We start from the raw sequence: 16,641 nt of genomic DNA, 5'->3' as shown, positions 1-16,641 counted from the left end.
CATTCCCAGAAATCTAGCCAAAGCCAAACCTGCCCTGTCCTATGAAGAAACATACACTGTGACTCAAAAAATAAACACCAATGGTAAATAAGACAGAGTTCACAATGAGCCCATTCGGCTAGGCCTTCTAGAGGAAATAGGGCTAGCCATATACATTATGAGAGTTAATATTTATCCAGAAAGGTTTTTACTTTCACCTTTAGTGATCATCCAGATTGCTACAAGTCCTCCAGAAGAAAAAGACTCAGCCTTTCTGGAGCATTGACCTACTGATTAGTCAATGGAATTAGAGTACAATGTGATTTTATTGACCTGAAGGGTTTTTTGTTGTTGTTGTTTGGGTTTTTTTTTAAACCGTATTTTTTTTGTTTTTTCTTTTTTGGTACTGGGGATCGAACCCAGGACGTTGCACTTGCTAGGCAAGCGCTTTGCCACTGAGCTACATCCCAGCCCTGGCGGGAAGGGTTTTGTGTTAGTTTCTTTCAGATTTTTTTTTTCTGTCAGCTGTGAGGCTTGAACTCAGGGCCTAGGTGCTGTCCCTGAGCCTCTTTTTGCTCAACGCTAATGCTCTACAACTGGAGCCACAATACCACTTATGGTTTTTGAGTGGTTAATTGGAGTCTGATGGGGACTTTTCTGCCCAGGCTTGCTTCAAACTATGATCCTTAGTTCTTAGCCTTTGAGTGGCAAGGATTACAGGCCTGAGCAACCAGCACCTGGCTTCTTTCAGATTTTTATTAAGAGTATAATTTATTTTAATTTACTGGCAGAGGGATAATTGTTCAATTATTACAGCACACAAAATGAAAGATAATGTGAATATTCACTGAGAAATATTTGTATTGTTATTTAAAAGTGATGTACAGAGGGGTCATGGTTACATAAGTCAGGTAATGTGTACATTTCAATAGTGTCACCTCTTTCAGATTCTTATAAGATCTTGGAACATAAAGCATTATTCAGCATAAGTTATTACTATGCTTTATTCAACTTTGGTCCAGAGAAGGGAAGAGGATAGATAGGGGAAGCAGAGGTGAAGCCTTTGGGACATGAGGGACTCCAGCTGTGGTCTATCAGCCAGAGGAGGTGACATCACAAATAGCTGACAGTGTGAATAGCAATGCAGAACTCTCTAGCGAAAGGTGTCTTCAGGGGGAAGAGGGGCCAAACACTGGGAAGTATAGGCACATGCAGCAACTTTCCAAATAAGACTTCTGGAATAGAGTTCAGGAAATAACACAGAGTAATCAAGGGGATTGCACCAAATTCAAAGGCTTCTGCACTCAAACAATGTCCAGAATTAAGAGGCAACACACAGATAGGGAGGAATTCTTGTCCAGTTATTCATTAGATAAGGGATTCATATCCAGGATATATAAAGAACTCAAAAAAAACTAAACAGCTCTCAAAATAGGTACAAGGGATAATAAGCCCATGAAAACATGTATAACATTTTTAGCTATAAAGTGACTGCAAATCAAAACAATCTTGATTATTGTTATAATTGTCCTGTTAGAATGTCAGACATACAGATAACAAATAACTCTGGTGAAGAACCCTTACACACTGTGGATGAGAATACCAGCACAGCCGCTGTGGAGATCCGCTTCTAAAAGTCTCAACAGTCAGAGTTTAGAGAGGATAAAGGGCACGGTGACCACACTGTGCTTAACAGACCACAGTCACACCGCGGCACACACACTTCTTACATGTACCTCATTGCTATGAAAACTCTGGACAGAACATTCTCTCAGATGTGTACAGAGTTTATTTAAAGTTTAAAAGCATTGACTAATTAAAATATTGATTTGCTTGACCTCTCATTGCCTTTAAGCTATGATAGAAATTTTCCTTGGAATGATGGAGTGTTTTTCTGAATTCATGTTAAGCAACAGGGAGGCTGTAGTGACTAGAAGCTGGGTCTTGGGCTTGCTCTTTCCAGTTGTCATTGTTTCCTTTTAATTACTCTTCACTTGATTGATGGAGAGCATGCGGTTTTCCAGTAAGGTAACAATGTAAGTATTTGCTTACATTTCTGAAGTACTTCCTGTTTTGCTGTTTTTCCATTCTATTTACAGATGTGGGACATTTGAATGAGTTACTTGTTTTTCCTTACCCTTTCTGGCTTCTTTGTGCCTTTTTTTTCCAAAACAGACTAGACAACTGGTGGCAGTTACGGCCACAGCTGGTGTCTTCCTTTGCCTTTCTTCTCCCCCACACAAATCCCTATCTTTACTTCTGTTCACCTGGATCTTGGTTCAATGTCCTTCTATCAAATTATAAAAACAGATTTTTCTAACTCCCTGATTCATTGATCTTTTCATTTATTTACTCAAATATGGTGAAGTACCTAACTAATCGGGTCTTCTGATGAGTCCTTGGAGACACCAAAGAGAAATAGGTCAAGATTTCCATTATGGAAGGGAAAAGGACTATTTTTTATAATTTTTTATTGAGATTAAATGATTACATAAATTTCACAAATTTCACAGTATGGTGGGATAGTCACGAACACATTTTAACCTTCACAAGGCAAATTGTCCTTATCATGGTCTCTAAAGTTTGTGATTTCTATGAGCTTTGACAATGCAACTATTTCTTCCACATCCAGTAATATGTACATTTCTTTCCTTTTGCTTAGTGTCAGCTGTTCCCTTTTTCCCTCTCATTCCCTCCTTCTCATTGCTGCCCTGGATTTGCTTAGTTCATTTTCATCAATGTTCAGCAGTTGACGGGCCCCTCTGTTGTATATTTTCCCCTGTCTCCCTCTGATTCTGTACCCTCCTCCTAGCTTCAGAAATAAATAGACACAGAATATTAAGTGCCAGGATGCCTGATATGCAGCCCGTGCTGATCTGACTTCACACATGTTTGAGCCTCAACTGTTATCACAATGTCCAGAACATAGCAGCTCACTACATTCCTGAAGAAGATAGTTTTATGTCCAAGATTTCTTCTAACTTCCTTCAGACTCTCTTAGCTTCCTATGTGTTTGTTTGACTCAGCACCAGATCTGAATAAATGATTGTAGACTATATTTCCTTGGAATATATATATGGAATATATATATGGAATATATATATATATAATCATTTTTATATATATGTACATTAATATCCCCTGCCAGTCCCAAACATACAAAAATTAATTGAAAATAAAAGCATAAGTGGCGCCCTTGTCATTTGAGAAACAAGCGCATTAATTGGTGTTTAATGTCATAACTGTACCTGCTTAAATTAATTCACTTACCAAAATTCACAATCTGGAAGCAAGCCTGCCCTCTAGTGTTAAAATTGGTCTATGGACTCGATGGATCAGACATTGGCAGAATGGACCTCACACTTGGAGGTTATATATCTTTTAGAAAGTCTGCTCTCTCATGTTACTCTTTTTTCTGTGTCCACAACATTCTCTTACAAAAAGATGGGTCTTTTTGTGACTGAATTCATTCTGGTAGGTGAAGCAGACTGATCTGATCTGCCAACTCCTGTTCTTTCTGTTCTGGTAATACAGATAAAGATAGAGACAGGTATAATATATTTAGTTCCTAGGGAAATTTAGCTTTGATAATCCTAATTACACTGAATTTATACCTTCCTACCACTGTGCAATTTTTCCTCTTTAATTAGGTATCTGTTGCTCTATTCTGATTATACACATTCTTTTCTTTTTTTGTACTAAGAAAGAAAGTCATCTCTGCTGTGGGATGTATGACTGATGTGGGATGTATGACCGGCTCAATGCCTTTTCTCTCTTGTTTCTGAATGCTCCGTGCTGGCCATGGTCTGGGACCACTCAGTGGCCCTCTGCAGTCTCCGCCTGCACACCACCGCCCTTCCCTCTCACGTGTGCTCCTGCCTTACATGGGATTTGCACAAAATATATTCAGTATGAAAATGATACCAACATTACACAACCTACTTGGCTTTTTCTTGTTTCGTGGCAGTTTTAAAAATAAAACGCCTGAAATCAAGTTCATAAAGTTATTTTGGAAAAGCAAGAAAAATATGAACTTATCCAAAAGTACTCACCTCCTTGTCTTGCATTGAATGAAGGAAACAAACAAAGAAAAGGCAGCTTGTGTTACCTGCAGAGATGAAAAGATTTCTTTCTAAGCTCTCCATCAAGTACAGAGGATAGAGTAAAGATTGGGTTAGAGCCAATTGAGACTGAGACTGAATCTTAAGACCAACCATAGTCTTGTACATCTCCATTGAATGGCAAGAAGTCAAAAGATGTCACAGTTGAAATACTACCAGAGCGTGGAAAAGAACAGAACAGAAAAGAAAAGACATGTTGAAGAGGAGTCTGGGAGGCGAGAAGAAAAGGCCTGAACATGGGAGACTCGTTGGAGGCCGCTCTGCTCTTCACTCACTCTGTGATTTTCCTCAGGGTTCTCATCAGAGCGAGTTTGACATCCTTGTTCCTCAGGCTATAAATGAGGGGGTTCAACATGGGTACCACAAGGGTGTGAAACACGGAGAAAAATTTCCCTTGGCCCACGGACTCGGTAGATGTTGGTCTAATGTAAGTGAGGATTCCGGAGCCATAGAAGAGGCCCACCGTTACAATGTGAGAGCCACAGGTGCCCATTGCTTTGGACCAGCCCTTGCCTGACGACATGTTAATAACATTAAAGAGAATCAAGGCGTATGAGATCAAGATCACGAGACTGGATAGAATGACAATTGCACCAACAACAACAGAAGTCATGAGCTCGTTGACGTAGGTGCTGCTGCAGGAGAGCCGGAGCAGGGGGAAGATGTCACACATGTAGTGGTTGATGATGCTGGCATCACAAAAGCTGAGCCTGACCATGCACCCCGTGTGTGCCACGGCACCAGCTAACCCCAGCAGGTGTGAACCCGCCATCAGCAGAGAACAGGTCCTAGGGGACATGCGGACAGCATACTGCAGGGGCTGGCAGATGGCCACGTAGCGGTCATAGGCCATGGCTGTCAGCACGTAGCACTCCGAATTGACAAAAAAGCAGAAGAAGAACAGCTGTGTCATGCACCCAGCATAGGAGATGGTGTTCCTCACGGTCATGAAGCCCATCAGCATTTTGGGGGTGAAGACAAATGAGTAACAGAAATCAATGCAGGACAGATTAAAGAGGAAGAAGTACATGGGGTTGTGAAGGTGTGAGTTCAGGCAAATTAGACTCAACAAGCTCAAGTTTCCCACCACAGTTACTATATAGTTCAGCAAGAATAAGGAGAATAGGGGCAGCTGGAGCCTGGGTCGGTCCGTCAGCCCCACAAGAATAAACTCTGTCACGGAAGAATAATTTCCCGCAGCCATTTGCTTCACAGATGGGATCTGGAGGAGCAGTTGAAGGGGACATTGACCATGGACTCTGTTTTGTCCCCAGTGGAAGGGCTGGAGTTGCTGATCCCCACCCTTAGTCAATGTGGGTTCCATGTGGGTTCTTGAGGAATCCCCATTTACTCCTCCCACCTATGCCTGGGGTCTCTATCCAGAGAGAGTGCGGATACCGTGCCCCAGGTCTCTGAGCTTCACTCTTTCCTGATTCTTAGTTTTCACTAAGGGTTAGAATGAAAAAGAACAAGAAGTTAGCGGCCTTCTCTGGAAAGTATAGCTTATATAAACTTTGGTTTTTGAAGGAAAATGATCAAGGCAAAGATGCTTGGACGCTCACCTTTGTTCTTGTGGGAGGCTCGCTGTTGCTGAAATTCTGAAGCCTTCTTCTTTTCTGTCCTGAGGTGCCCGAGGGCTTTTATTTTTGATGATGATGAATGACGTAACAACAATAAGCACAGATCTATCTCTGACAGGCTAGAGGAGCAGCAACCCTGGGTATCCTGTCATGGAGTTTATTCAACAATATCTCCACGACTTTCTCCTTATGTGAGAGAAAGGAGCAAGTTTATGGAAGCCTCCGGGCACCGTCTCACTCAAAAGGAGAATGGATGTCATGTCCCACAATTCTGGGAACACTGGCTGTACGTGTGGAAAATGTCTGTCTCCTTTATGAGGGCCTTCCAGGTCCCTGTGAGAGTAGAAAGTAACATCCCGTGACTTAGACACTTGGGTCTTTGGTGACAGTAGATCGTGTTCAGTTTATCAATTCCCATTAGGATACTTAATTCCCAGCACAGAGCAGCAAGAGCTCCCTTTTGCGACTGTTCTGATCCTAACCAATGCAGCCCTGCCAGAGGGAAGCCCAGGCATTGTTATGACATTTCCAAGTTTGCTTAGAATGTATCTTATTAGACTCCCCCTGCCCCGCCCCACGCACACCACTCTCCTCATCCCCACTCCCCCTTCTATGAAAATGGAACCACAGAACCACTGCAATTGTTTTGCTTTTGTCTTACATTTTAAAAATCTTATTCATTATTAGATATGTAATTTTTTTTTTTGGGGTCCGGTAGTGGGGCCTGAACTCTGGGCCTGGGCACTGTCCCTCAGCTCTTCAGCTCAAGGCTAGCGCTCTACCACTTGAGCCACAGCACCACTTCCGGCTTTTTTCTTTTTGCTTATGTGGTGCTGAGGAATCGAACCCAGGGCCTCGAGCATGCAAGGCAAGCACTCTACCACTGAGCCACCTTCCCAGCCCCACACTGTAAATTTTTTTGTCTTCTATTTTTTGGTTGTTTGTAGAATTCAATTTATTTTTAAATATTGAGACCATAGTTTTAAATCTAGACCTTGAGAAAGAATTCAAACTATGGGAAAGAAGTTGACAAGAAATATTCTCTGACCCATTTGTATGTATATTTATTTGCATTTCTTTGATTTTTATAATTCTAGAAATTTGTTTATATATATTTAATTTACTTATTTTTAATTATCTTTAAGTAGTTGTACAAAGGGGTTTCAGTTCAGCAAGTCAGTTCATGATCAATGTCCCCCTTTCCGTACTTCTCCCTCATCTTTCCCAGCCCCACTGATCTCCTCAAGCTACCTGGTACCATTTTCATATATGTGCAATGAATTTTGTGACTGCATTCTCGCACCCTTCCTCTCTCCCTTCATCCGCCCTTGCTCTGCTTCACCTCACTCCTTTCTGACAAAACTTGGTTTGGCTTCCTAATATGCATTTGTGTTCTGAGATTCGTTTGTTCTTTTGTGTCCAAAGTGTTTCTTTTATGAAATTTGGTACACCAGCCTTTGTTGCCCCAGGATTTAAAAGTGTTATCTCCTTTAAATAGATCGACTCCTTTAATGAAAAGAAGTCACTTTCTTTGTCTCTTCTGACTAATTTTTTTTCCAAAATCTTTAAACAAATCAGTGTGGCAACTGTGGTGTGCTTTCTGGTCCTTCAATTTCCTCTCATTATCAATGCTTTTAATTAAATGGGACTCTGCTGTGGTCTTCAGTCACAACTTTTCCGACTTCCTTGTTTGGCACACTGTAGATCAGAGGATCAAGTGCAGGTATCATAATCATGTAGAAGCTTTTCTCAGATCCACATGTTTGGGGGAATATTTAAGATGTACAAATGTCCCTGGTCCCCATAAAGTGAAGTAGCAGTGACATAAGAATAAAAGTTTCAGGTACTGAGTGTTTTCCATCTTACTTGAAGGGATTTTCTGTGAAGAACACTAATGATAGTAAAAATGTAAGATATGAGAGTGGCAAAACTGGAGAGCATCTTAGTATTCCCATTGAATAGAATCATTACCTTATAGACAGGGGCGCTGGGAGGGCATGTCAAACATACTAAAATTAGAATTTAAACAACTTACATCTTTAGGAAAACCCAGAATGTCAGTGTCAGAATTTGGGGAAAGTAGCTTAGCATATGTGCTAGTATTGCTATGCCTTCAAAAAATGAAACTTCCTCTCCAGTCATACTTTAAGGAGTTATATACCTATATAACCTATCAGTGTTATATATTTCAAAGACAAAATGCATCCTAGAAAGGGTCATTTGTGAGTAAAAAAAAAAAATCTGAAGTCATTTTTCCTAAAGCAAACTTTTTAGTTTACATGTTTTTTTCACAGCATGTGCCTTCAGAAATGCTAGTGTCTAACACGACTGGAGTGTAACGGATTGTGCCTCTGACTCCTCATGCAGCAAGTGACTCAAGTCAGTGTAAATACACAGCACACTATAGCTTGCTTTTCAAAAAAGACTAAAAGCACGGAGCTAGGTTTTCAAGAATGCTGTATTTCATATGAAATGAGACTTTCTTTGAGTTTTGTGGTTAAAGAAAAGTGATTGGGTATTATCCACTCATGTTAACTTTTATAGAAACGAAACCCACAGGAGTAGACCCAACCCTGGTTGTGGAGCCTGAACTCTGGGCCTGGGCGCTGTCCCTCAGCTCTTCAGCTCAAGGCTAGCGCTCTACCCCTTGAGCCACAGCGCCACTTCTGGCTTTTTTCTTTTTGCTTATGTGGTGCTGAGGAATTGAACCCAGGGCCTCAGGCATGCAAGGCAAGCGCTCTACCACTGAGCCACCTTCCCAGCCCCATAAATATTATTTTCTATTTGAGTGTATTTTCTTAAATAATAACAAAAATTTATGAAAATAACTTCATGTGAAAGACAAAGGAACAATAACCATGGTCAAGTCCTTGATGTAAGTAAATCCCAGTTGGTAAAATCAAGGATGTTGACATTGGAGGACTGGATGGCGACCAAGTGATTGCTTTAAACTATAAATCAAGAGTGTGTGTGTGTGTGTGTGTGTGTGTGTGTGCGTGTGCATGAGTGTGTGTGTGCGTGTGCAAATAAGCCAGAAAACCACTTTTTTATTGGAAAATACTGTACAGAGGGGTTACAATTACATGGGCAAGATAATGAGTACATTTCTTATCAAGCATTGTAGTCTCCTCCTTTGTTTCCCCTTCCCATCCTCCCCCTGCGTCCCCCCACCTAGTCCTTCCCGCTACCCCTCCCCCCCGCACCAAAGTTGTAAAGTTCATTTTTCTACATAACAACTTGTACATCTCATTGTTGCAATGGGTCCACCTGTATCCCTATTTAAACGATTTGTTTTTCCCCTTCCCCTCCACAAATTATACCGACATCAAATACAGTGAAAGCAGGAGTTATACTGTGGGGGAAGGACATACAAAGCAACAAAGAAATAATCTTATAAATGTGTTAGAAACAATCGCATGAAAGAAAAAAAAAACATTTGAATACATATCTTAGAGTTCATTTCCCTAACATCACCTTATTTGACCTTTTCTGCTTGACTCAGACATATACTAGATATTGCAAATGACCCAGAAAACCACTTTTATTAAACAGTACCTAAACTTAGAATGAGAAGTACGGAATGTGAAAAAATAAGTGCATATATTTTTAGTTATTTTAGAAAAAATAGACAGCATCAGATTAAGAATTTTTAACACATTAATTGAGCAAGAGTCGCTCATTACTGTAATTACAGTCAGAGAGTGATTTTATTTCAGTCAAAGCTTTCTCCTGGTCAAGTTTGCCATCTCTGTTCCTCAAGCTGCAGATTAAGGGGTTCATCATGGGTGACACAGTGGTATAAAACACAGAGGAGATTTTTGATTCATCCATGGACCCAGCTGAGGAGGGTCTGAGATATATAAAGGCACCTGATCCAAAGAACAGAGACACAGCAATGATGTGGGAGCTGCAGGTGCTGGCAGCTTTGGATCTGCCCTCAGTAGACTTTATTTTGAGGATGCTGGAAAGAATAAAAACTTAAGAGATAGAGATAACAAGACTGGGTACAATGATGTCTTTGCCTCTACAATGAAAATCTCTATCTGATTGACATAGGTGTTGGTACAAGAGAGCTGTAGCAAAGGAAGGAGATCATAGAAAAAGTGGTGAATGGTGTTTATATCACAGAAAGTCTCAGAATGTGTCCAGTGTGAGCCATGGCACAAAACAAAGCCACTACCAGGAACCAAGTACAAGGCAGGAGCACACTTTTTGGAGACATGGCAGAATTGTACAGAGGGCATTGCAGATGGCCACGTAGAGATCATCTTCAGTGATAATGGTCTTCATTTCCTCATGTGAAGGGCAGCAACTCACATCAGGTGTTTTCTCTCCTGAGGTATTACCACAATGACTTCTAATCATTTGCATTCCTTGTACAGTTCTTTTTTTTAAGTTACTTGAAGTTTATACCTTATTATCCTGCTGGCCTCTTAAACATGACACACTTATGTAGTCAGTGCTTCAAGAAATATGATTGTCACTGTTCCAGACATTTGACTCATAGCTTAATTGTCACCTGTCAATAAAGATGTGCTGGTAGTAACTGCATGTGTTTTAGAAATTGTGAACCAGAAGCAGAAAGTTTACTTAACTTCCCGTATTAATTGTTACATGTAAACTCTCAGGAGAATCCACCATGGAAATTTCCATTTATTGTTGAGATATTTTTAAAAAACTAGGAGTGAAAAAGGAATTCTTTAAAGTGGATATTCTAGGAGAGGCAATTCAATGTAACTAGTATAATTCTTAGGAAATTGCAGATGAAGAAAATGGGAAGCATGTGGTGTTTCCATTTAGGAGGTGGGAGAAAGAAGCTGTGCAATGCTTTTCCCATCAGATTTGGAGATATGGAGGTGAGAGATTCTCAATTCTGTCTTGGGGGTTGTAGAATGTATAAGCCCAAGGGCAATAGGTAAACCTGGTAATACTGTGTGTCCCTCAAGAACTAAAGAGAGATTGTTGTCCAGGGTATAACCTTTTCCACCTAGAAACTATTCTCCCAGGGCCAGTATCTAACAAGCTTTATCTTGTTTATTACCAAGTACATTATATCATTATGTTACATGTAATCTATATCTTACCATGTGGCAAATGTGATCATGATGTTGACTCCTTTTCTGGGTTATGTAAAAGGAGTTAATCTTCAGCGTAAGATAGGACTGTAAGTCATCAAGACTTCCAGGGCGCTTGAGAGAATAAGTATCTCCCCCTCTTCCTCCTGTTAGTGGAACTGAGGCTAGAGAAGCTTCAGTCAGGCCTGTGGAGGAGAGTGACAGGCATAAGGAAACGGTATTTGCTGGCCTGAGGACGGTGAGTTTACACATGCCGTGTGTATCTACGACTTCCTTTCCTTGAAGTGAAATTTCAGAGATCCAATATGGCCCCTATTGCTCATTTTGTGTAATCCTGAGACTCAAGCAAAACCTGCAGGAGAATCTGTTCAAGGGAAGGACCGCAGAGCAAGTTCAGACTTTATGTAGATCAGTGAGTACAAATGTTCAGGAAGTTCTGTCTCCAATGAGAGAACTCTTCCTGGGCTAGATTTAGGGCTCTGCTTCTGTGAAATAACCTTTCCTATAATCTATACCCTTTCTTACATATACATGTATTTTTATTCCCACTCTACTAGAGGCTAACCTGCAATAGAGGCTAACAAAACTGGCAGGGCTTCTAACTCTGGCTTTTCTGGTAGACCAAGTGGAAAAAGAAGTAATGAGATGAGGGGAGGCTGATTATTTTCTCCCCCTTTTTTTTTTTACTATTATCTCCCTCTGCTCCTTGGTGTATGAGCTGACATGTTTGCATGTGGCAGCACTGGTCTTTATTCAGTAGCCTATGTTGTTATGCATGCCACTATGTTTAGTTAGTAAGACCGTATTAAAGAGTTATGATAAAAAAAAAATTCCATTGTTTTAGAATGGACAAGACCTACTGCCATGAGAAGAGATACTGTAGGGACAGAAGGGTTGGATGGTAATGATTCCCAGTTTGTGTCCACAGACTCCTATAAAAGAATGGCTTTTAGAAATGGCTCATTCATCACCGAGTTCATTCTGGTGGGGCTAACAGAACTTCCAGGTCTCCAGCTTCCTCTGTTCGTTCTGTTTCTGTCAACATACATGGTCACTGTATTGGGAAATTTGGGGTTGATCATTCTAATCGGTCTGAATTCACACCTTCACACCCCCATGTACTTTTTCCTCTTTAACTTGTCCTTCATAGACCTCTGTTATTCTACTGTGTTTACACCCAAAATGCTGATCAACTTCATCCTGGAGAAGAATACTATCTCTTATGTGGGGTGTATGACCCAACTCTACTTTTACTGTTTCTTTGTCATTTCTGAGTGCTATGTGTTAATGTCAATGGCCTACGACCGCTACGTGGCCATCTGCAATCCACTCCTGTACAACAGCGCCATGTCCCCTAAAGTGTGCTCCTACCTCATCCTTGCTTCCTACTTGATGGCAGTGTCTGGTGCTGCGGCCCACACTGGATTCATGCTGAGACTGACCTTCTGTGGTGCAAACACCATCAACCACTACTTCTGCGACATCCTCCCTGTGATGCAGCTCTCCTGCACCAGCACCCACGCCAACGAGCTGGAGGTGCTTATCGTAGCGGGCATCAACATTGTCGTGCCCAGCATCTCCATCCTCATTTCCTATGGTTTCATCCTCTCCAGCATCTGCCGTATCAGCTCCTCTGAGGGCAGAGCCAAAGCCTTCAGCACCTGCAGCTCCCACATCATTGCGGTGTCTCTGTTCTTTGGATCAGGTGCCTTTATGTACCTAAAGCCATCGTCTTCTGGGTCTATGGATGAGGGGAAAATCTCTTCTGTCTTTTACACCAACATGGTTCCCATGATGAACCCCTTAATCTACAGCTTGAGGAACAAAGATGTCAAAGTTGCCTTGAGAAAAACTCTAAGCAGAAAAAAGTTTTGATCAGAAACAGTGTCTCCCTGTGTATATAGTTGAAAGACAGAAAGTCTATTTTTATTACAATAGTTGAAGAAATATCAGTTCCTGCCCTGGTTTTGTTTTTTTTTTTTTTTTTATCATGGGGATAGTTAGCTATCATTTCAGTTCTTATGACTGATAGCCTCTTTTCTTTCCCCCATCATTTGTATATATTTCACTTTTAGACATTTTTTCCTGTCAATAATAAAATTAAGAAATGCTTCACATGTCATTTTTCCCATTGCCATATGTACTTTTAGGAAGGACAAATTGTACTGTAAATGATCAACTGAATTTGAGGATGACATTTTTATCATTGAAGAGATATATGGGTTTTTTGTTCTGCTTATTAACTTCCTTTGGAAACATGAATGTGACAATCTGTTTCTTGAATTTTCATGTTCTACTCAGAAGGATTATGACTGCCTTAAATATCATTATTTCACATATAAGGTATAGATATATAGATATATATCTCACATATAAGGAATATAAGGTTCCAAAAGGATTTTCAAATGCAACTCACTGTACGGCTCTAAACTCCATGTACTTCATTTCTTTTGGAATAATCATATTTACCTTTGCACACCAGGTAGATCAAAATGATCATCATACATATTTATTACCCAGGCAATATACTGAAGTTCACGGAAATCAACAATTTCCTTGAAGTGTCTTATCTTTTTAATGGAAAAAATCTAAACCAATACTTTATTTCACATCTACTCTGACATATTTGATTAATTTTATTCCAAGTATAAAATAAAAAAACTATTTTTAAAGTTGAGTAGACTTTGTTTCTAGGTAACATGTAAATTCAGAATTTGGCTGATTTTATGTTGCTGTTTAAGAAACAGATGAATGGTTCCTTTTGTTGTGAAGGTAGCCCTGTGGATCTAGAGTAGTTGGGGATGATTGGCTCAAGTCAGGAGCTTTTCATACAGTGAAGAAAGAAAGAATAAGGAAAGGAAAACATTTTTCAGATGTTTGTAATTCAGAGACTAAAAGAGAGGAGCCCAGCAGCTGTCTTTTCAGAACACTGAAATACATAGCTAATAAGCACGAAGCCCTTCTGTACTGAACTGTATTGAGGATTTAGAAGTTGCAGTCCTTTGAAATTTGTATCCAGATCTCTAACCTTCCAACTAACAAGTTTTGGTCGTGGGGCTTGAACTCTGGGCTTGGGCAATGTCCCTGTGCTCTTCAGCTCAAGGCGAGCGCTCTACCACTTGAGCCACAGCGCCACTTCCAGTCTTCTAGTGGTTTATTGGAGATCAGAGTCTCATGGACTTTCCTGCCAGGGCTGGCTTTGAATGGTGATCCTCAGATCTCAGCCTCCTGAGTAGCTAGGATTATAGGCGTGAGCCACCTGCACCCGGCTTTTGAAAACAAGCTTCAATTTCAGGAAAGATAAACATTCTTTAACTTAGGTTCTCATTGTTTTAAGATTATTTTTAAATGAAGTCTGGCAAAGTTTTAAGAGCCGATTTGGTTGATACTTTTAGGTTTTCACTTTACAATGTATCTATTTGGAGTTCTTAAAAGGAGAAGAAACAATCAATTATAGTGCTTATGATGCTATTGAAATCCTCACAGCTAAGCATCAACCCAGGAAATAAGTCCTGGGATTCACTTGTATGACCTAGGAAGGGGATGTCTCCAAAATAATGGGAAATTTGAACTTCCGGAGAACAGAAAATAGTCTTTCTCATGAAGGTTCAGAGAGAAAATCTGTTCATTGCATCTTGAATTTGCTTAAGGTAAACATTCTCTAAGTAAACTATCATTGTTGCTTATAGAAATGAGCGTGACAAGAGTGTGTTCTACCTACAGGCTGATGAAAAACTAAAGTAAAAAGGGTTTGAGTTCTGCACCTGTATCCTTTTATTTCCTTCATCCCGTGTTTTTTAAGTAGTATTGGATTTGAATTCAGGGCCTCACACTTGCTAGGCAGGTATACTGCTTAGCCATTCATATAGCTACATTTTTTTGGAGGGGGGGATTGTTTATCAGCAGCAGCAGCAGCTTTTAAACAAAGAAAACCAACTTTATTGATGCATAATTGGTGTGCAGTTGCCTGCTCGTGCTCTAGGGGTACAGCTTTGGCACGGTGCACACAGTATCATCTATTATCTCCAAAGCTTTTTCATGGCCCTATGTAATTCCTTCTCTATGGTTCTCCCAACCCAAGGCAAACACTGATCTGCTTCCTGTCATTATGTATTAATTATATTTCCTAGAATTTTATATAGATGGAGTCTGACATTATTGTTTTTTAATTTATTTTATTGTAAAGATGCTGTACAGAAGAGTTACAGTTACATGAGTAAGGTAATGAGTACATTTCTTGTTGAACATTGTTACCCACCTCCTTTGTTTTCCTCCTACTATTCCTTTCCTTCCCCACCTCCCCCCCCCCCCCACAAGCTGTAAAGCTCATTTCCAACATAGTGTCTTGTGAGGATCATTGTTGCAATGGGTCATCCTGTGTCCTTGTTCTTGTTTTGTCTTGATTCTTCTCAAGTCATGTGTCAACAGAGATGGGGACAGCATTTGGGGCAGGTCATTGGAGCAGCACATGCCCAGTGTGCCCAGCAGGGTTGGGGCATGCAGCCAGTGATGCTGACACAGTCCATGGCCAGCAAAAGCCTCTCCTGACATGGGTCCGCCTTTTGGTATTTAGACACCATTGGTGTTTCTTTCAGCTTGCTCAAGGAACCTAAAGGGTAATATTCAGGAAGCACGGAATTGTTATTAGCTGTATTCCATGCCAGAAATCATCCTTCATCTCCAGACTGGTGACCCGTGCGAATGAAATGTTGCACTCTTTCTACTCAGGGATATCTTCCTTCCCTCCCCCACCTTGTCAGGTCCCCCTTTAGATGCCTGCTTCACTCAGACTTACGATTGGCTCAAGAACTATTTTCAATACAATCTTTTGAATCAAGTTGTTAAGCCCACTCTCTCTGGGCCATTCCCTCTTAGAATTTCAGGGGTTTTAACTGATCCTATTCAGATATTGTTAGACCACTTGTGTAACACTTCATGGTCCTGTAAGCATTTCCACCTGAAGATAAGTTATAGGAAGTATTGAGTTTCTTCCAAAGGTCTCTTGTCTAGCCCCACACATTTGTTTTGAAAACATTTATCCATACAACAAATAGGATGATTTCTCTGGTCCTTGGCCTCACATACATATTGTATTGTTTATTTTTGTATGTTAAATATCTTTGAAGTTTAGGAATAAATCTCACTTCTTGTGGTAATTCATTTTATCTTGTCCCTTCTAAAATTTAAATTTATTCTATCAGATACATATGTATTTATAGGGTACCATGTGAACATCACTTGTCCAAGATACTATAGTTAGAAAATGGAGGAGGAGCATCAAGCACAGACCCTCCAGCTCTATTTCTGCTCTCACTCTTTTCTGTGAGGAGGTCAGAAGTTGCTGACCTCATCCCTGAAATGTTACCCTGAAGAACTCTGAAAGATTCCCAATTAGAAGTTTCCAGTGCCTGTTAAACAATTCCCTTTAGGAATGCAACCCAATAAAAGTCATTCCAGGATTATCTACAACTCACCTCAGGCAAAAGATAACCAGAACTGAGTTGCAACACTGCTTGATTTTTTTCTGGTAAGGAAGGAAGTATGGAGGTGGCCTCTGTTGTACTATTAATGATGCGACAATGAAGAGGCCAAGGTCTAAAACCACAGATTTCCCTGCAGGGACCAAGTCAATGGGGAGAAGGGAATTTAATGTTGGCTCAAATAGGAAGGATGTAGAATCCCTAAAGAGAATGGAGTGGCTGAGTAAAATATTGATCCCTAAGGCACAAAAAGTTCTTCTCAGTCTACTATGTAAATTCAGTGGCTGTGATTCCTTATTGAATCTGAAATCTGTCACTGGGATGAGACCGAGCACCTTTGCCCCTGCATATAACCACGAGGGCTGCATCATTAAAGTCTTGTCCAGCCTTCCTTCTGGTGTCTCAT

General features: G+C 40.5%; 2 protein-coding genes and 1 pseudogene across 2 annotated transcripts; 1 reads left to right on the top strand and 2 right to left on the bottom strand.

Moving 5' to 3' along the window:
* Positions 1 to 4,371: 4,371 nt before the first annotated feature.
* Positions 4,372 to 5,328, bottom strand: LOC122110209 (olfactory receptor 143-like). Its single transcript, XM_042682705.1, has one exon. The coding sequence runs from the start codon at positions 5,302 to 5,304 to the stop codon at positions 4,372 to 4,374; it is 933 nt and encodes a 310-aa protein (XP_042538639.1). The 5' UTR covers positions 5,305 to 5,328.
* LOC122110204 (olfactory receptor 8B3-like) lies at positions 5,030 to 12,630 on the top strand. Its single transcript, XM_042682702.1, has 2 exons — positions 5,030 to 5,044; positions 11,671 to 12,630. The coding sequence occupies exons 1-2, from the start codon at positions 5,030 to 5,032 to the stop codon at positions 12,628 to 12,630; spliced, it is 975 nt and encodes a 324-aa protein (XP_042538636.1).
* LOC122110380 lies at positions 9,338 to 9,970 on the bottom strand (annotated as a pseudogene).
* Positions 12,631 to 16,641: the final 4,011 nt, after the last annotated feature.

The sequence above is a fragment of the Dipodomys spectabilis genome, unplaced genomic scaffold (assembly GCF_019054845.1).
Source record: "Dipodomys spectabilis isolate Male_0828 unplaced genomic scaffold, ASM1905484v1 ptg000076l, whole genome shotgun sequence".
NCBI lineage: Eukaryota > Metazoa > Chordata > Mammalia > Rodentia > Heteromyidae > Dipodomys > Dipodomys spectabilis.
This window is presented reverse-complemented; position numbering and strand designations above follow the sequence as displayed.

Coding starts and splice junctions, on each gene's coding strand:
- LOC122110209 (XM_042682705.1), bottom strand. CDS start 5,304: ATGGCTGCGGGAAATTATTCTTCCGTGACAGAGTTTATTCTTGTGGGG.